The sequence below is a fragment of the Nestor notabilis genome, unplaced genomic scaffold, assembly GCF_000696875.1.
Source record: "Nestor notabilis isolate BGI_N333 unplaced genomic scaffold, ASM69687v1 scaffold2764, whole genome shotgun sequence".
NCBI lineage: Eukaryota > Metazoa > Chordata > Aves > Psittaciformes > Psittacidae > Nestor > Nestor notabilis.
The window spans coordinates 118,987-140,802 of NW_009924999.1; the positions used below are offsets into that span (position 1 = coordinate 118,987).

Below are 21,816 nucleotides of genomic sequence, written 5' to 3' on the forward strand. Positions count from 1 at the left end.
TCTTCTAAGCCAAGACTACGCATCTCATATCTATACAGGAGAAGGTTTTCTGCAGAAACATCGTTCCTGTAGATGCTTTCTTTTCAGTCCTAGCATGGCAAGGCACAGGGGCTCTCCATGGCACTTGCTCATCTGTGATTCCCAAGAGATGAGAGCTAACTTACCCAGGCAATGTGCTTTAGCCACTACATCCACCAGATAGAAGGGAGAAAAAGAGTTGTAGAATAATAGAATCACAGAATAATAGAATGGTTTCGGTTGGAAAGGACCTTTAGACCATCCAGTTCCAACCCTTCTGCCATGGGCAGGGACACTTTCCATTAGATCAGGTTGCTCAATGCCCCATCCAACCTGGCCTTGAACACTTCAGGGATGGAGCATTAACAATTTCCTTGAGCAACCTGTGCCAGGGCCTCACCATTCTCAAGTAAGAAGAAGAATCATCTTCCTCTCCTGTCCATGATATAAAAGGGTATCAAAAATCAGCTTCAGTAACTCAGTTTCATCAAGACCCAAATTAAATGTCTCCATGCAAACACACATAGCATGGGGAATAAACAAGAGGAGACAGAAATGTGCAATGCTTGCAGGGTTGTTATTTTATTGGCATCACAGTAAAGTGGTGGAATGGCTCCTGTGACTGGAGTGTTGGAATGGAAGGATACAGGCTCTTCAGGAAAGACAGGCAGGGGACATGAGAAGGGGGGTCTACCTCTATGTCTTTGACCAGCTGGAGTGCACGGAGTTTTTCCTGAGGATGGATGAAGGGCCAACAGACAGCTTATGGGCCAGCATGTCCTTCATTAATGAACAAGGAGCTCCTGGACAAACTCCATCAAAAAAAGAAAGCCTACAGAGGGTGGAAGCAAGGACAGGTAACCTGAGAGGAATACGGAAAAATTGTATGAGCAGCCAGGGAACAGGTTAGGAAAGCTGAAGACAGGAAAAAATTAAATCTGGCCAGGGACAGCAAGGGCAGTGGGAAAAGATTCTATAAAAAGAAGAACATATAAAAGCAATTGAAATAATCTACTTGGACTTGTGCAAAGCATTTGACAACGTCCTGCAAGACGTCCTTCTCTGTAAATTGGAGATACGTGGATTTGACAGACAGACCACTCAGTGGAGACTAGCTGGATGGTGTCTCTCAAAAAGCTGCTGTCAATGTTAGCTGTTGGCTATTGCTGCTGGCTCAATGATCAAGTAGAGACCAGTGAAAAGGGGCGTTCCCCAGGGGTCAGTGTTGGGACTGGCACTGTTCAACATCTTTGTCAGTGACATGGACAGTTGGATGGAGCACTCTCAGCAAGTTTCCAATGACACCAAGCTGTGTGGTGCAGTCAGCATGCTGGAGGGAATGGATGTCCCCCAGAAGGACCTGGACAGGCTGGAGAGGGGTGACAGTGCCAACATCATGAAGTTCAACAAGGTCAAGTGCAAGGTCCTGCACTTGGGTTGGGGCAATCCCAAGCACAAATACATGCTGGGGGAGACTGGATTGACAGCAGCCCTGAGGAGAAGCACTTGTGGGGTTAGTTGATGTGGAGTTGGAGCTGTTGTAGTGAATCCAGAGGAGGCCATGAAGATGCTCTGAGGGCTGGAGCACTTCTGCTATGGAGACAGGCTGAGAGAGCTGGGATTGCTGAGCCTGGAGAAGAGAAGGCTCCAGGCAGACTCAGAGCAGCTTCCAGTGCCTAAAGGGGCCACAAGAAATCTGGAGAGGGGCTTTTGATAAGGGCAGGTAGGGATAGAACAAGTGGCAACGGCTTTAAACTGACAGAGTGGAGATTTAGATGAGATACAAGGAGGAAGTTCTTTCCTGTGAGGGTGGTGAGGCCCTGGCACATGTTGCCCAGAGAAGCTGTGGATGCCCCATTCCTGCAGTGTTCAAGGCCAGGCTGGACAGGGCCTCGAGCAATCTGATCTAGTGGAAGGTGTCCCTGTCCTGCAGCAGGGGTTGAACTAGTTGATCCTTAAGGTCTCTTCCGGCCCAAACCATTCTGTGATTCTATTAAAAGGTTTCAAGATTATTTAAGAGAGGAGGTGGAAGGCATGTCAGCTATTTTCTCATCAGGCACCATACTCTCTACCAGAGGATCATGGCATTCATCCAACTAGCTTATCTGACTGGCTTCTACAAGAAGCCTTTGCCTTCACAGACCCTAGGGCTGGTCATCAATGTCCTTGGAGACATCATACAAAACTCCCCACCCCCAAGATTTGGTCTCTGGATCCCAGCTGTGCTTAGGTAAGTGCAAGATGCCAAGTCCCCAGTTCTGTTAAAACTGGACTCATCTATTCATGCTCAGAAGCTGAGCTTTCACACAGCTCATGAACTGCATCACCATTTGCAGGAAGCTGGGATCCTCCAGGCTGGACAGATGCTGAACAAGGGCTTTTCAAAATCACATTTTGGAATTGAGGGTTCGCGCATTTTCCTTTTTTGGTTCTAGCCCTCAGTCTCTTACTAACCTCATGATGTGCATTGACAACATGTTCCAGGACATTGCTCATACCTTTGGCTTGTATGTTCATGCACATTATTTGATTTGCATATTGTTGTATTTGGTTCTCTTCCCAAAGTTAAATGGTGCTGCACAAGTTCTTGCTTAAGCCTTCAATCCAGCCAGGGCTGCTCTGCAAGCATGCAGTTTTGATTTCTCCCCAAGAACTTGTTGGCTTTTAGGCTTGGTGTATTAAATTGTCTTCACGTTAGTAAAGCCTGGAAGCATCTAGATCGTAAAGATTAAGACACAATGTCCAGACAAAGCTCAGATCAGCAAAATATGGAGTATAGAGAAGGTTTGAGTGGTTTTGAGTAGGCACCTTGTCAGCTGATGCAAAGCTCAGTAGAAGCTGGTGAAGCTGCATCAGCTGAAAACCTTACATTTTCCCTTTATAGATCCATTCGTATTTCAGCACTGTCCTAGATCAATCATCTGAAAGGTGTCATTGACAACATGCTTTCTTGCTAACTGGTCCATACGCACAAGGTGAGCTCGTGTGGGAAACTGTATAGGAGGTTAAGGGAGGCCACTTATCAGAATCATTGTGTCTTCTTAGAATTGCCTCAAGGGTTTGAGAATAGCCCCATTCAGCCATTTTGCTGAATCCAAGAAGCATTGCAGTGGTGTTTTCTGAGGCATGGTGTGGAACTGTCTTTTCTAATGAGTGAAGAAACATACTGAGACCAAAACTGGAGGGGAATAAACCTCATATTTTGGTATATTCCCTATTTGAAAAGCAGTTCAAAATGTTTGGTTTTCATTCTGGCACAGTGTAGAAAAAGCTCTGGTATCCAGGAAAGCCAGACTAATGCTGAGCTGTCCTTCCTGATCCAGGTCCAGGTAGGATGAAAGGCTGTGAAGGGAAGTCTCCACAGACACTAAGGCTCTTCAGTCCCTAACACAATGTCTTTTGTCTGATCCCACCCACCATTCTGAGGCAATGGGCAGAAAAGGAAAGCTCTTTTCCAGTCCCCTTGGTAGGGGCTTTAATTAGGCAAGTGACCAAAACTTTCGATAGATGCAAGATGACACATATTAAACACTGTCTGTAAGTGAGCTAGACAGCCTAGGAAAAAGAAGGTGTCCTCAGGATGGAATGTGGGGACAATGTTTAGTTTACATAGTAAGAATTGGGGATCCTGGCCATCCTGGCATTTTCCTACCTTCCAGCCATCAGCATCTCTCCTAGTTGAGGAAGAGGAGGTGCTTTACCTGGTTCAGGTCCCATCACTAACAGTGGAGACTGCAAATAAGTGCAGACCTGCATTTTCCATGTTACAGGAACATAGCCCAAATTCTGTGCATCTGAAGCCAAGACTGCAGCTCAGAATATGGCTACATGATACATTGCCTGCAAAGTACCATAGAGCATATTCTACATGCCCCTGAAACTCAGGTTTGCACTGTTTTTTGTTTGTCATGGTCCTATCCTAAGACCTTAGGATGACCTTAGTCAAAACTTCTTGGCCGACCTCAGTGGCCTTGAATCAAGCCTGGTCTTGTCTACACAGGACCTTATTTCCTAGTGTACGAAAAAGTCTTTGGAGTATTTGGAGTAGGTCCAAGCCGGACCACAGGAAAAAGGAGAATTTCCTGGCCTTCTGCCATGCCCTTGAGGGAAGGTGTTCACAGGGCTGATCAAAGCCGTGTGTGGTCCTTTCACTGGCCACTATTCATTGATTTCTCTCTTTCACAGCTACCAGGGAATCAGCCTTTGTCCATGCCATTGCCTCTGCTGGAGTGGCTTTTGCGGTGACCAGATCCTGCGCCGAGGGCTCAGCCACCATCTGCGGCTGTGACACCCGCCACAAGGGCTCTCCAGGGGAAGGCTGGAAATGGGGGGGCTGCAGCGAGGACGTGGAGTTTGGGAGCATGGTGTCTCGGGAGTTTGCGGATGCCCGAGAGAACAGACCAGATGCTCGGTCAGCCATGAACAGGCACAACAATGAAGCTGGAAGGACAGTAAGGATATTTAGTTTCATCTTTCTCAATCTCCCATTAATCTTTTCTTACCTGCCACAATGAACACTGGGAGGGAATTAAGGGGAATAACCAGACATAAATCTGAGCAGTTTTACACCATGAAATGATGATGTAGTGATAGAACAAGGGTGAAAGGCTTTAAACTGAAAGAGGGGAGATTTAGATGAGATACGTTCTTCCCTGTGAGAGTGGTGAGGCCCTGGCACAGGTTGCCCAGAGAAGCTGTGGCTGCCCCATCCCTGGCAGTGTTCAAGGCCAGGTTGGATGGGGCTTTGAGCAATCTGCTCTAGTGGAAGGTGTCCCTGACCATGGCAGGGGATTGAATGAGCTTTAAGGTCCCTTCCAACCCAAACCACTCTATGATTCTATGACACCTGCCGTATGATAGTTCTTGTCAGGGAGGTGACTAATGTACCTGGTCTATGAAAGCTACAAGTAAATTCACCCATACAGATGTAAATGTCTACCTTGGAGTCAGTTGTCCAGACCTCTTTTACAGAGAATGGATGAAGACAGACAGCTATAGGATGTGATTTCATCCCAGCTTGAAGAAGACAGTTGAAGTAGATTAGTTAATGGTGCCCAAACTGTGCCTGTTCTCCTCCATTGGCTGTAGGAAGGTGAACTGTACAGCCAGAGATGTCTGTTCTGTAGACATCTCAAGTTAAATATGATGGACTGAAGTTTATGGGGAGGATTCAGCTGCTTAAGTAAATGCATTTTAGTATAAACTGAGATATCCTGAACTATCCAGCGTTTCCTTGGGCTGTTACTAGGAAAGACTGTGTGTGTCCTGCAGGACCTCTGCCATCTCAGGACAGATACCTTAGAAATGCCTGGAGCTCACAAATGACAATAGATGCATGTGAACAACTGTCCTCAGCCAGGCAAGGGCTTTGGTGTGAGTTCCTTGGGTGGACAGTGTCAAACCCTGGTGGAGTTACCCCACCTCACACCACAAGAGAGTGGTCTGAAATAAGGAATACATTTCAAATTTAATTTCAAAATTAAATACCGCCAGAAACAAAAATTGTCTGCAATGTAGATAACTACAAGCAATGAGTAGTTTCCTCCAGCACTGGCCCAAATTATTCCAGGTACCCCAAAGTATCATGCATTGCTGGGATAGATAATGAGACAAATAGGACTGTGGAGAAGGTGGGTAGAGTGGAAAGGAGGGATTTGCCTTAAAGTGAGAGCCCTTGGAAAATGTGAGCTTTAAGTAAACATCCTTGTAATCACATGCCTGTAAAGGTCTTTTTTACTGTAAGTCTTCTTACTTGACACTGAGTTATTTTGGAACATTTTACAGATGTCAAAGGTTAGAGAGATGTCACATCATTATCTGAAATCCTACTGTTTTATAAAGCAACAGTGTTTTCCATACTCACCATGGTAGCTCTCACAGGGTAGCTCTTCTAGGCCTCCATACTCAAGTGTTTCCAGCTAAACCTGAGCCATAGGCCATGTTTCATATTAGTTCCCATATAAACTCAAACTCTACCACTATGCCAGAAGCTTTGATTAAGTTCAGCATGATTATATGAACCAAACATTCTGTGGTTCTCTCTCATCACTAATTACAACCTCCTTTGCGGCGGGTGATACTCCGTAAATAACACAGGAAAGCACCTGGTGAGCACCAAGGTGCTGATTCATGGCAAATCTTTTGGACTCAGGCTGGCACTAGTCTGTTCATGTACCTGGAAATTTGCTGATCAGTCAGAAAATGCAGATTATCAAGTAAGTTGCATAAGGCTGTCTCCCACCTCAGAATACTGTAGGGCAACACCTCTAGAAACCTTCAGACTAATTTCATAAGAAGTAATAGCAAACTTCTGGGATCAATAATCACCTTCTCATTTATTCCAGGACAATGTTTTATGTTGAAGTCTGAGCCCTTCGAAACCAAAAGCTGGGCTTCTATTGTTTGTTTTTTTCTTTAATACGGTTTTAGAAAAATCATAAACATGGCTTAAAAATAAAAATACACTACTTTTCAGGTTTCTGAGAATAGTTGCAGCAAAGTTAGAATCTTGTTTGCTTAAGAAAACATCAAACACATGTAAAAGATGGAATTCTGTGCTAGATGGTTAGTACATTTCATATTTCTTTAATTTCCAGTAGAATAGCTGTATATTTCATTTATGAAGACATTGTTTTAGTAGGTTTGTGTGTTCTTCACTTCTCTGGTAGATGTGTCTAAATCATGTTCTTGGTGACTGTGCTGCAATATCTATCATACATGAATAGTGTGATAAGATAGAAGTTAGTATTCAGAGAAATATCTTCAGCCCTTAGTGAAAGCACTTGGTAGATGCTTAAGTTTGGGGTGGGAATCAGAGATAGTCACTGAGAAAAATAAAGTTGCAGAGGTTTTACCTGCCTTCAACCCATCATCTGTGCAGGGCATTGACAGGAGGATACGGTGATTTTTGTTTACAAGTTTGTAAATATATCTATGAAAACACTGCAATTCTTTGGGAAATCTTGGCTAAATAACAGAATGTAATATATGTTTTGATTACAGGCTAATGTTTTCCTTCTTCTTTGTCATTCCTCTCCTCTTTTTCAGTCTATTATTGAACTCATGCATCTTAAGTGCAAATGTCACGGCCTCTCAGGCAGCTGCGAAGTGAAGACCTGCTGGTGGTCTCAGCCAGACTTCAGGGTCATCGGTGACTACCTCAAGGACAAGTACGACAGTGCTTCTGAAATGGTGGTGGAAAAACATCGAGAATCCCGTGGCTGGGTCGAGACACTCAGACCCAAATACAACTTCTTCAAGGCTCCAACTGAGAAGGACCTGGTTTACTACGAGAACTCACCAAACTTTTGTGAGCCCAACCCTGAGACAGGCTCCTTTGGGACCCGTGACAGGATCTGTAACGTCACTTCCCATGGGATTGATGGTTGTGACCTTTTGTGCTGCGGCCGCGGGCACAACACGAGGACTGAGAAACGGAAAGAAAAGTGCCACTGTATCTTCCACTGGTGCTGCTACGTACGCTGCCAGGAGTGTATACGAGTCTATGATGTCCACACATGCAAATAAAGCAGGCAAAACCCTTTGCTGGGCTCCAAGTGGAGAAACAGATTTGAGCCTACTTCCTCTGAGGTTGCAGACATGAGAGAAGTCTACTTTTTTGATATTAAAAGAATAAAAACTTTAAAAAAGGCTAAAACTGGTTGGATAGAATAGGTCTAATGACTTCTGGGCTATCCTGAGGTACATCTGGCAGTCACGCAAGTTACGCCCCAACAATGCCTCCTGTAGGAGACAGTGTTTTTTCAACCAGAGCTGGAAAGAAGAGCATTAGCAAGGGCATGGATTTGCTCGGCCCTCACCCACCTGAAGTGACTCTTGTGATTAAGTGTCCTTTGAAAGACTTGCATCTTCCTAAGTATCTCCTTTTCCATCAGCCAGACAGAGGCTGTGTTGGACAGCAGCTCTAAGCTTTCTGAGATCTATCTACATAGCCAAATGGCCAGACTGTGTATAATATGAGCAACAACAACAGCAGCAAAAGAATTAAAAGCAGATAAATTCATTATTTAAAAAAAAAAAAACAAAAAACAAAACAAAAGCAAATACTCCTTTGCCCTGGAACCAGAGAAGTCTACAAATGTGTTAGAGCTGTAGAGTGGACAGGCTTTTCACATGAACTTTTTAGCATAGTAGTTTCTGTCGGATTTGACATAGGATTCAGTCACACCTGTAGAGAGCAGGAGAGGAAGAAGGAGAAGGAAAGAGAGAGAACTGCTGATGGTTTCCTGCAAATGCCCTGCTGGTGCACAGGTAATGTGTAAGGTACGGAAAAGTTCATTGCCTGACTTGTGAAGTGAAAAGGACTCACTATGTGTATTGAGAAGGAGACAGCCCCACAAACAGAGATGTTGCTCCAGCTGTGGCCTGGTACGCGGATCAGTCAATGAGTCTTCCTTGGAAACATGTGGTGCAGAGCGAGAGTCCTGGGGTTGGACACTCACTGCTGAGTATAGGATATCCAGCTCCTCAGCATCCCAGCTTGTTCCTGTAGAGGAGGAAAGGGAAAGTGTTCACCCCTCCCACTTCATTAGAGAATGCTACCACCAACAGTGGAAAGTGCACTTAGTCCATCCTCTCTCTGCACCTCATGAAGGCTTCCCCTTGGGCACTTAGCAAAAGCCTTAGACCACAAATGTGTTGGGAACAAGACTCTGAAGGACTGCTTGTCACCTGCTAATTTACATGATGGTGAACCCACCCACCACCACCACACCCCACCAGCTGGAACAGTTTCAGACTTGAGTCAAATTTCATTCCATACCTAATTTCTACAGCCATTCACGTCTCTAAAAGCGGCACAGACTAAAACGCACAAACCCCAGACTCTGAAGCAGCCCGGAGTTCAGGCAAGTTTGGACACAGAGACAAATCCCAGCTTTGCAGCTCTGGCCCATCTCTGCTGTTCACCTCTGCCTCCCTGCCTTTAAATGCTGCTCTACTTCTGCTTTCGTATCAGGATTGCCGGTTTACAGAAACAGCTCTCACCTCCTTCATGGGCATCAGGGTTTTCTTCAGCCACATGGGTATCAGGCATGAATCTCATTCCACCACCTTGGTTTTTACAGCACTGTAACTCTCCTCAAGTTATTCCTGGTCAATACTGGCATAAATGAATTGTCGTGAATCAAGCAAAAAGTCATAGCCTGTTTAGCCTCAGATGCACTTGTACTGCATTCTCTTTACCTTACCCATACCTTTGGTTTCCTACCTTGGGAAAAGGACAATGGATAGGCATTTTTGATTCCTCTTCAGTACAGGAAGAGAAATGGGGTATGATCTAACAGTCAGTGACCCATAAGAGTCTTTTCATCCCAATATTGTAATGGCTGTTGGCTAGTTCACACTTGCACATCTATGTAGAAAAATAAGAGAGCTCTTCTCTTCCTGTATGCCAGCTTATTCCAGGGAATCAAAGGAGGGAGTATGCAGAGAGGCAGGGAGCAAAGAGAGCTTAATCCCATCAGAGAGAAAACAGGAACAAATTATGCCTCCAAGGGTTGACTCTGAGTCATGGCGTCTCCTGGGACTACTCCTAGGCTGGTGTAGTTTATGCATCACCCATTTGTCTCAGGGCTGTGCCCAAGGGTACAAGCAAGCTTTGCTTATTGATGGAGGCACTTCTATCAATGCTCTGCAAAAAAAGATGGAATGAAATGAGAGCAGAGATACAGAAAAGAGGGAAAGAAAATGAAAGAGATCAAGAGAGGCAAGAAAAAAATGTGGAGATAATCAATCGTATTTGTATTTGTAAACATTGCACCCAACGGATGGCCACACAACAAGCAGTAGAAAGTAATAAAACACTAAAAACTGGGAGAAATATGGACCAACTAATGGATGTATGACTGATTTTTGTAATACAGACTGTGAGAAAAGGAAAATCTGATAATTAAGGCAAACAGAGAACAAAGCCACTGGAGCGGGAAATTGCCACAATAACCAGTATTCAAACACAAGCTGTCAAGAAAGCAAACACTGAAGAAAGCCATATATGCAATAGAAGACATTGATGAATTGGAAAAGATGGGACAAGGAAAGATTCATCTCATTTACTTAATGTGCTGCAGTGTTAGCAGTCACAGCGAGAGATGTTAGACATGTCCCACCAGGTACTTCTGTCAGTGAATGGTGCCCCAACAGTGAAGATGCAAATCATTGCAGGTCACAGTCCCTGACAATTGATTGACTTCAGAAGGGTCACACCCACAGCTAACTTACCCTAATGTTTTTAAGCAAGGTGGTTTCAAACCCTTTCTTTTATACCAGACCAGTGAAGAAACAGGTTTAATGATTTAGTTTCCACACATGGGAGCTGGACTCTGACCACAGCCCATCCACAGCATGCTAATATCCACTGTTTCTGCTTTTGCACCAGAACCAAGCCCAACATCACTAGCAGGTGAAGCTCTTTGGGAAGCATGGCGGGAAAAAAAAACCAACAAAACCAGACTAGGCATTTGCTGAGCAATTGCCTTTTAAGTTAAACAGATTTTGACTGCAGCACTGGAATTTATCTCATCTGGCTACGTCATCTAGTCTAAGCTATTTATCTAGTTTTCTGCTAGGATAAATGGCAAGAAACAAACAAGTCCAGAAGTTGATTCATTATAGCCTAGGATGGTATCTAAGGTACGTGTGGTAAATTGCCCACTGGGTGTACTTCTGTCTTTCCTCTGACTTTAGCTGATGAACTCATACTAGATGATGAGCTCTTAGATGGGTACAGTCTGATGATGTGAAGTCCACCATGAGTCAAGGAGGTGAAGCTACAACCTGATCATCAGCTGAGATGGGCTGGAAGTTGTACTTCTTCATTCAAAGCTGGGCTCAGGCTTGAAACAGCTCAATGGTTGGGGACTTCCACCCCATTCAAGGGATTTTTAATGAAGCCTATGCATAATTGTTAAGTTTTATTATGTAATTAGTCATCCACTGCAATGATATAATGTAAGAGGTTGAGCAGCTGCTACTAAAGTAAATGAAAAATGCCTGAGTGAATTTTGTTTATCATCCAAAGTGCATCTGAGAGTCCTAGTCCTTGATCTGGCTCTGCCCACCTATAAGGAGAGAAGAGGGAGAGCCTGATAGGGGTCTGGGAGCATGCTGAGTGCACATGCTAGGCTTGTGTCTGACCCCACGGCTTTGGAGAAGGATCTTGGGCCGTCACTCGTCAGTATGTGTGAATTCAGGAAGTGTCTTTGGAAAACTAAGATGCCACTCCACTGCCTAGACTAAATGTCTCAAGTCAGGGTTGCCACTGTACTGGTATGAAAGACTGAGGCAAGGATGAGTGAGGTGCCATTCCTCCCTACATGACTGCATTGGGCATCATTTAGGAGATGGTCTAAATTAAATCCAGAGCTGCCCTCTACCTCAGGTTCTTCCATTCTTTCAAAATGGTAGGAACTTCCTTAAGGAGGGGTCTTAGGATTTTATTCAATAATATAAGCACCTGCTGGCTTTTTAGGTGCCCTACAATATCCCATTGGGGTCCAGCCTTTGCTTCAATGGCATAGGACTCCCACAAGTCTTAAACCTGGGCAGATATGTCAAAGACTGTAGGGTGTGCAAAATGACATGAGATGCTTAAGTGTAGACAGTTCAATTGTGCACTTGTCTGGAAATGGTGTTCAGTAAAAACTTCCCTCCCACCTCAGCTGAGATGGGTAATGCACCAGTCTATAGTCAAAAAGAAAAGAACATTAATATCCAACAAATTGGAGCTGACCAACTCAACATCCATGATCCATGGTGGCCTTCTCTTCAGTCTTCACTTCTGGTGAGGTTTGTCTTCAGGCGGATGGTTTGTGTAAGGGATGTGTCTGGTAGTACCAGGGAAAAGGGAGAAGACATCATCCAACCAATAACACAGATGAAAAAATACAAATAAAAAAGGAACATAACTCCATCCTCTTACATGCTGCTATCCAATTTTTCCTTTAGCTGAACAGATGGGTTTGACAGGGCCCATCAGTTCCCCATCCAACCTCATGAAAGACAATGGAGTTACCTGCAAGGGGTGAATTTGGCCTCATCTCTTTTCTTTCTATGAAAGAAATGGAAAGCTTAGGATTTTTTTTTTCTTGCTTTGGTTTAGTTTTAGAATTAGAGGGCTTCTCTTTCTCAAAGAAAATGAAAACATGCGGAGGGAAATGCATGATATTTTCTATTCCTTGACCCCCAGTGTATGTCTTTTGGTTAAGTGTCATACTCGTCACTATTTTCTCCAGAGCATTTTGAAGTCTTCAGAATTTTTCCACTCTTTACGGGGGGCTTCATGTACAGAACTAAAGCAGTCAGGATTTAATCTTGGGAGCAGACTACAAAAACAACCACCCCTCAAAATGCAGCATGGTACAGAAATCTCTGAGCCAGTACCAACCACATCAGTCCTGCAGACAGAAGTGCTGTAGTCTTGGCGGAGCACTGCAGGATTTCTGTATTAGCAAACCTGAGAGAGCAGATTTCTTCTGCCACTCCATGTAAAATGTTTTTAGAGTTTTCAATGCATTCATATCTATTGCCTCAGAGATGTCCATGGATTGTAATACATTTGTCACCTGTGTCCATATGCTTGTCATGCCCCTATCCTTAAATTCAAATACAGGAGTAACATTATGAGCTTTGGAGAAACCCTGAGCTTTGGGTTACTTTTTTAGCTTCAAAGAGAGGTTTCAGTGCTGAAAATCTGGGGCTAGGTGTTCTTCAAGATATTCAGGGTTACAGCATGAGCACTCTGCAGGAGCTAGGAGTTGTGAATCCAGTCTTAGGTTCTGCACTATGGAAATTACTCCAGGGTTGCCTTGATGCCTTAATGATATTACTTTGGAAAGATAAGACAGGGCCATGAAAACGTATTAAATCAAACTGCCCTGCAGACACCAGCCATCGCACATGGTTAAATAGGCTACCCATAGGAAAATGATTCCTGGCTCTTCCAGAGACCTGCTCCAGAGCTGAGGTTGCTGTGAAGGCAACACTGCTGTCTGTATCATAGTGAGTGAATGGAATATTTGTTCAGATCTGTCAGTCATGTGGCCAAGCAGCTGCTTGGATGAGAGATCTAGAGAGAGTGTTACACAACAGGAAAGAAGGTGGACTGGGCAGGAGGAGATCTCATCTCTTCTTCCTAGCTATGTATCCTATTTTCTACCTCCCTCCAAGCTGATTCTTGGCTGGGCCACAGCAGCGGGATCTGGTTTTCTTTTTTTCTGAATTCTTTTCTTCGTGGCTTAGCTCCCCGTACTCATGTTTCCTGCCCTCTCTTATGTGCTCCAACAGTGGCTACTGATCTGCAGTTCATCACCACTCAGCAAGGGGACAGGACCCTCGCGCCTCAGCAGTTAATGGCTGCAGGTTGCAGGTACTTCCATGTGGTGGGAAACAGGCTTCTGTGGCCTTCATTTTGAAAAAGGGGTGTTTAGTCCTCATTCCTGACACTTCCAGTGTCTCCGTGGATTTGAGAAGTCATTCTGCTCCCACTTGGCTGCAATTTCTAGTTATCTTTGCTGCCACCTTGGAGGAGGAGATTTTCTCAAGCACAAACAAGTAGCCAGGAGTCAACTCCCAGGCAGTGGTACCTAGGGTGGAATTCAGAATATGAAGTGAGATGTTTAAATGCAGGTATCTACATGCAAGCTAGATGCTTAAACTCCCATACAATCCTAATTATGGGTTCCATTTGCCTAAATGTAGCATCTAGGGCTGAACTGAATTATTGAAAATAGGTGTCTAGAGCCATTTGGGATGCCCCAGGGTACCCCACTGGCTTCTAGAAGCTACTGTGGAAAAGTGTGGGCTTCCCTTAAGTCCCACAGTATACCTGCTGGCTCCATGCAGATGCTTCAGAAACCCCAGGGCATCTCAGATGGCAATAGATGCATGTGCACAGGCAACTCAGTCGAACTCCTAGTCAATCCCACTCTAGATTCCTAAAACTGTATATGATGAGCTCAATTCTGCTCTCACATGAACCGGTATAAATCAGGAGGCATCATTTCCATAACACCAGACTTACAAGATTATCAAAGGAAGCAGAAGGTGGACCTATTATGTAAGAATAATTATTTGAATCCACTTTTCTGACTGATATGTAATGGGTTGGACCATCTCTCACCTTCCTTTTGATGAGCACATAATGAAAATGGACAAGTCCTAACAAGTCAGCTACAGGCAAAAATCCTACTGTTATATGAATACCATACAGATAGAGAATGCTCCTGAATCACAACAGTCACAAGGGTCTCCCCCACATGACTTAGTCTCCTCCTCTGTCTCTGTAGACTTTTCTTTTCTTACGTATGTTCTGTGGACCAATGGGAGGTCTTGGACAGCCCTGCATGGAAGTAGAGAGTGGGGAAGGTGTGAGGATATTCTTTCCTCATTTTCCTTTCTTTTCCAAGTTTCTTATTATTATTTATTAGTATTTATTTATTTCTCACCACGCATTCCACTCCACCAAAAATCCTGAAGGCATGCTTGCTACAGACATAGGCTGGCAAGAAGAGAGGTATCACCCATGTTTTTGAAGGAAGGCACCATCTTGTCAGAGCTCTTTCCCAACAAGTACTTGCCACCTGCTGCTACCATTTGGAAAGCACAAGAGGCCTGAGTCTTTCCAAGGGAGGCTCGCAAAACCTCAAAAATCCTTCTGTGTGTGATGAAATACTTCCCAATGAAAACTAGGTTCCTACTGGTGTACATTCCTCCATACCTGGTTACCCCACTGCCCACCAGTCCCTGACTGACTGCAGCTCAGCATTATGCCTCTTAATCTCAGTGGATACCCACTCAATCTATCTCCTTTGGCAACACTTTTGGTCACTTCAAGGACAAAAGCTGCCCAAACAAGACCTATCGTATCTTTGGATTATCTGGTGAGCCCACGAGCAGTGTGGAAGACATAAACCACAGGCCTGTAGCACCCTGGGGATCCCCCATGGTACAAAACATGCTTGTCCAGCAGTCAAGGACAAGTATCTTCTTCTGGGTGGGTTTTTTCACTATTGCTTTCCCTTCCCACAGATTGTCTGCCTGATTACATCACCTTCTTCAAAGCTACATCACTGTCTGTAACCCCTCCCCAACCTGCCCCTGCCCTCACCCGACCTGAGCACCCCTTTGTACAGATTGCATGTATGATACAATCTGAAATTCCAAAGCTATTGTACAAAGTAGGATTGTCACCTTTTTTTCCCCTCAGTATTTTGTCAAGTCTGATGATTTTTTATGATTATTTATTTTATGAATAAATGTATATATTAGTAAGAGTATATATTTGCGGAAATAACTCATCGGGACAGTGTTGTTGCTTTGCTGTTGTGCTTGTGACCTCATTGGCTTTTACCTTATTTTCTACTGACAGCACACTAGCGATGTCTTGTAACTGTTTTTTGTTACCAGTTAAGTTTGATAGATGTGTTAACTTTATAATGAAAAAAAAAAAAAAAACAAACATTAATTTTAACCTGTGTTTGGGTATTTTTTCTGAGCATCCCACAGTTTGACGGGATGGTATTTCTTATCATGGGCTGAAATACATCTGGGGAGAAGGAGGGAACAAATACATCTTCCTTTTGTAGGACAGAAGTTGTGTGCTTTGGAAGAAGAGATGTCACGGAGTTGGCACCATTTAACCTATGCTCAGCTTGTATGTGACATCCAATTACGAGTAAAACATGGACCCTTAAATTGCCACAAGCCCATTTCTCAGCTGAGCATCACTAGGACAGGGACCCAGTTTTACTCCAAGAGCCCAGATGCAATGTGAAGAAAGGTAGACAGAAGACATGCATCTTGCTTCAAACATGGGGAGAACAAAGACCGATCACAGCTGCTCATGGCCTAGAGCTGGTACATGTTGAGCCACTATCACCTTGGTCTGTGACTGCTATAAATATACTTTCTCTGGAGCAAGAAAAGCCTGATACAGGCAAGTGACACATCACTTTGCACAATGTGCCTAGAAGGCTCTAAGAAATTTTGTGCTGGTTTTGCCATTTCCTGACATTTTCTTCCTCTACTAGTACATTAGTTTGGGAGCTTGCTATGCATAGTTATGCAACAACCAAGGCTGTAATCATGCTGCAGAAGTGAAAAGATTGCAGGGACTGAGCATCAGGATACAATTAGTGGGAGACACTGCTGACAGGTGAGAGGGGGGAACCCATGTTGGAACCTACCACGTCTGACCTTCTGTCACACCTACCATGGCTAGCATGGACTGTGCAGAGAAATCTGCTCCCAAAAGAAACCCTGTAACCCATTCCTCTGTCCTTAGTGAGGAAAGGCATCCTCATGAAATGGGGTCACTTGGTTCGGAAAGCAGCACAGATACTCTTCAACACTTTCACTTGACTGGATTGGCTGCAGAGGTGATGGGTTGGCTGCAGAGGTGATGGGTTTGCTGCAGAAGGAGCAGCTGCAGACAGGGCAGCACTTCGAAGGACTCTGCCTATTCACCTCCTGCACCATTCATACAAACAGAAACAGCTCAGATCCCACAGGTCTTCTTGTGGCCTTCACCATTCACTTAGGAGAGATTCAAGCCACCCAGAGTTATCTTTCATAGACCAGGTATCTCCTCTAAACTCAGCCTTGATGACTCTTTAGTCAGTAGATGGATTTTAGCAATCTAGACATTTATCCCACTCACTTAAAAAATAGACTTTAACTGGTATAAATCACTCTCCAGGGACATCTGTTTTCTTACGCAGACTATAAATGAGCATACTGATAAACAAAAAAAAAGCACCTATCCTATGAGAAAGGACTGGGAAGCAAGTAGCATTCTGTGACGGCCCAGACAAAATATCACGCAACCATGCCTTGATTTGAATGACACAGGTCAAACACCACAGAGAGCTTTCAGCATACCGGACCCAGCATATTTTCCAGAAACAAATTATAAACATTCTTATTAGAGAGCACTTGAGATAAACTTATTTGTTAAGCTGTGTTGCCTGGTTCACCAGGTTTGAGCAAGAGACTTTATTTTCTCACTTAAATACAAAAACCTAAGAAATGAGCAGACATCTTAGTCACTTTTACCTTATACATGCTATTAACCCACATAAATAAAGAAAATCTGGTGTTAATAACTCATTGATGTCCCATGACCTGGACTTCTCATCATGAGGGAAACTGTTTGAGTCCTCTTTTTTGCAGCATATTTCTTTCCCTCTCTGTGGGTGAGCAGCACGGCCTAACTATGGTCACATTCATACATGACATGACAGCCTAGGTCATAAAGTCACCTAAAACTGTTCCGCTATCAAGCAGCAGCTATTTGATACACAGAGCCAAGGGTCTAACCTAATTCCCAAGCATAATTTAAGGATTGATGTGCACACATACCTTGAGGTAGAGACATAATTAGACACCTAACTTCCATGGAATCAGTACAGTTGAGAGCTCCATGTTTCTTTGCGAAAGAATGCACTGAACTTGGCCGAAGGTTTGGTTCCCAGCAAAAAATCAGTACTGACTGCATTACTCCTAAGCAAAATCATAGCCAAGTTCACTTGGCCACATTGCTGGTAGTACTACATCATCTCTTCTGACTGTTTTTCATGCACAGGTTTCCCAGACACATATAAACAATAACTCAAACCAGTCTGGGATGTGCCACATTCATAGTAGATGTGCAGATTGGTGAGCCCAATGCTTCTGAGAGCCCCCAGAGTCCTTGTGCACCAGTCTGGTGGAAACAAACCACCCATAGTCAGACAAATCTGCATGTGAACAAGGCATCCAAAGCCTCCACAAACTTGCAGACTTGCCACACAGGCTTCACTGATTATAAAGACTGGGATTCAACTCATAGATTGAAACGCACAAATGTAGGTGCCCACAGAACCACAAATAGGCATATCGGTGTCCTCGAGGCATTTCGATCTGGAGTATTCTGCCTGTCCTCAGGTGCTATTCCAGAACCACCACGGGTCTTCTGCAGGTCTGCGTCATGTCTGGCAGCTTCAAAAAGATGTCTCAGATACCCCAAGACATGTCAAAAGGCACTAGATGCTTTAGTCAAATGAATTGAGCCCAATTTGCCTGAATTTGAGGTCTGACTTTCAAGTTCCCGTTATTGTTAGTGAAGTGTAACGAGGGATTCATTTCAACATAGAGTCTGAGTGCTGCCTTATATCACATTGAGCATCTGCAATATCGTATGGGTTTAGCACATGTAATGCTACAAATGCATTAGGAGACCAATATTCATCTGGATTGGCAGGGGGATACACAGAGGAATTACACTAATTACACTGATTACTAATTACACTAAGATACCATAGATAGTACTGGACTCCTGTGTTTAGGCAAGCACATTGAAAATTCAATCTCCACTGGCTGTAGTGGAAGTTTGGACTCTCAGACCACATGTAGGAGCACACTACATATTGCTGCCTAAATTTAGATCTCTTAATCTGCAAGTTGAATCCAGCTTGAGCAATCAGTCCAATACACCACCCTTTGAAGCTTCAAAAACCATCTGAAAGCAATTCCTGACCAACAGCTAACCAGGCCATAAAGAAATAAGCTGTGACCCAATATACTTTGAAAGCTTTGCCATCTCATTGCTACCCAGCCTGGCTTTGGAATTTGCTTAATGATCTCTTTTATTTGCAGGTGTGGATTTTTTTTCCCCATCATACAGTCATTTGGAGGCACATAGCCAGGTTTGCATTCCACAGGGCTACAATCCAGTCTGGGATTTGCCTGCGAGTGTCAACAGGTGAAGTGTTAACTAATGAACTTGGTGGTAGTGTTAAGGTGAGGTCAGCTCAGTTTCTCTGCAAGTTGGTTTCGTGCAAGGACAGCAAGGTTAAACAGACTTTAACAGTGATTTAAAACAGATCTGTGCTCTGGACCTGACCCTTTGAAACCTTGTTCCATTCTCCCTGGTTTGTGCACATCCCAACACCCTAAATTTTATCTGCCCATTTGTCAAAGAGGAGGTACAGCAAGGCTGTGTTGTGTATGGCTCAGCAAGCACTCATTCTCTGAGAAATAAAGAGTCCCCATGATATATTTTCCTGGGATATGTGAGGCCGTGGTCATTCTCAATTCTAGCAGCACTGGTGTGTGTGGGAAACAGTGGTGTCAATGGTGGGGTGCCAACTTGTTATAGTGAGAATTTCTTTCATGCAGGCATCCAAGGAGAGTCTTGAACCTGTTTTTTCTGTCCTAATCAATGCAGCTGGTTTATGCAGGCAGTGTCTTTCATCCCGGGAATATCAAGGTCTTTATGCAAAACAGGATAGCTTCAGTGAGAAAAGTATCCTGGAACAGCCAGACAGCAAGGACAACTGGAAGCATATGGAAATCCAAGTGCAAGCCTCCCCTTCCTATCAGACAGAGGCTTGAATCTACAGCCAATACCTTGGCTGAGTCACCAGCCCTTTCTGAATGACTGATAGCTCCAGCCTAGTCTTGAGCAACCTCACTGGAAATCTGGTTTCAACAAACTGCTGCTTTCCAGAGGTCAAAACGCTTCCTCTGAAATTGCTGCTCCCTCTCTTTTCCTCATACTGCTCTCCCACAAGCAATACACCCAAATTCCAAGTGCTCTCAAATATAAAGAAGTAAGTTGAGTCCCACCCACTCTTTAGACTGTGGAGACTACACAGTAGCGTTTGGTTGTTCAATGTGAATGAAGATGAATGAGTTTTTTTGACAAAGACTTACCCCTTTGCACGTAGACTGTGATGAGAGACAGCCCCTCCAAACACCTAACAGCTGGTTTTATCATAGAATCACAGAACTGTAGAATCATAGAACGGTTTCGGTTGGAAGGGACCTTAAAGCTCATCCATTTCCAACCACCTGCCACGAGCAGGGACACCTTCCACTAGACCAGGTTTTTCAAAGCCCCGTCCAACCTAACTATGAAGGCTTGTCTTCCACATTGTTAACCCAGGCCAGAACAGCAGACCAGACTTTGCAGATTTCTCTCAGGCAAGCTTTCCACAGTGTCAGTTGGGACAGTAGAGTGTCTTAATGAAGTGGAGAGGGCAGGAAAAGTAAATAGTCCTTAAGTGGGTAAGGGAAGTACTTTGGCTGACATTAACAGCTAAATCAATAAGCACACTTGTTACTGGTTCAACCGTGGAGTGGGAACACCATCCCCCAAGCACAGCAGTCACACAGGAGTTTTGCACATGGAGAGCAAGGAAGGAGCTACCCTTTAGACTTGTTAATGAATGATAATTGAGTGGTCCTAAAGAGCTCTGAACAAGTTCCTCGGCTGCCCAGCTGCTGTTACAGGCTGGCAGGGACCGCTCAACACACCTCGCCTTAGCAGCAGATGTTCCTGCTGGGTAGAGAAAGGTTACACATTAAAAGGCAGCAGACACTCCAAATTCTAATGGAAAAAAATGCAACCAAAAGGCTGGCTGCACGGCTTGGTTGAATTTTTTCTTTGAAACTGGGGTGTTTCAATATCTAAAGAATACAATGAGACCCAGGTGTCATTGTTATTAAGATAGTCCCAATTAAGTACTCCCTGTCTTGTGGCAGGGTCTGTGGACTCATCACAGCTGAAGACCATCCCTAATGCTAGGTGATGCACAAATACAGAACAAGGTAGCAGATCCTGTCCTAAAGAAATTCCAGTCCAAGTGATCTGGTTTTACCTTACTCTGTTTACATCCATCAGTGACGCTGATAAATAAAAATAGCTCATAGCCATTGTTGTACAGCCAGTTTGCCTGTAGATACAACCACCATACTCAAAGAGGTCATAAAGTTGTACATATCAAGCAGATGTCTTTCAAGTCATATGAACACAAATATAACATCAAGTTAGTAACAATGTCCAGCTTAACTAGTGAAAAGTGAGGTCCACCTTTTAGCACCATTTATCAAACATATCATGCCAAGGAAATTACTTTTTTCATTTGTGGCTCGCAATTAGTACAAGCCAATTAAAAAGTTACAGTTCTGCTAGCTCACCAAGCATGTGGTTATACCTTGCTGGCATAAAGCAGGTAGGAACTGCTCTGTAAGCAGAGGCCATAGGGTGCAAGCTGGCATGATCTGCAAAAAAAAACCTTGGAGCTGCCACGGCTGCGGAGACAAGAGGGCTGAGAGGTGAACATAGAACAAATATCCACCATTTCTCACAGTGTTGAACCTAGGTGACGTCCACTGTAACTAGCAGGTTGAAAACAGCAGAAAGTGTCTTTGCATGAGACATGGTTTGACAGGATATTTAAATTTACCCAAGTTTAAAAAGCAACTAGACCATATTCACTGAAGAAAAATGCACAAGGAGTTTCTACACTCAAAGAAAGATTCAACTCCTCAATCGGAAATCCCAGACAGGGGTGGCTGGGAGTTGGGCATACGCCAGTGGAAGTATCACCCTGTGTTTGTCCTGTTCTTCTGCTCTTTCCCAGGCACCTACTTTTGGCCTCTGACAGAGGCAGGAGACAGGGCCAACACAACCTACTGTATGATCCAACACAGCTGATCATATATTCATCGACATGTAAATGTCAGTAAAACAAACTTGGGACAGACTAATATTCTTTCTATACTTCAGGAGAAATCACTTTCAGGAAAAAGGTGATTTATTATTTTGGTTTGGCTAAAAAAGCCCTAAAGACAATGGTCATTTCACCTAACTTTAAAAAGATTAAAAGTCTGACATCTTTACAGCCAAGAAAGAGAACAGGGCATGTCCAGCAAGTGATTTGCATGACCAACCTTGGGTGTCTGTTTTAAGAGATGAATCTCCCCGTAGGGATGACTCTCCTCTCCCTTGACTACAAA

General features: G+C 44.0%; 1 protein-coding gene across 1 annotated transcript in view; it reads left to right on the forward strand.

The window, feature by feature from the left end:
- LOC104404408 (protein Wnt-3a) overlaps positions 1-7,553 on the forward strand; it is an 89,369-nt gene extending 81,816 nt beyond the window's left edge. The window contains exons 3-4 of the mRNA XM_010012833.1: positions 4,204-4,469; positions 7,066-7,553. Coding sequence (XP_010011135.1) covers positions 4,204-4,469; positions 7,066-7,545 — 746 coding nt within the window. The 3' untranslated portion in view covers positions 7,546-7,553. The remainder of the gene's footprint in view (positions 1-4,203; positions 4,470-7,065) is intronic.
- The last annotated feature ends 14,263 nt before the right edge of the window (positions 7,554-21,816 follow it).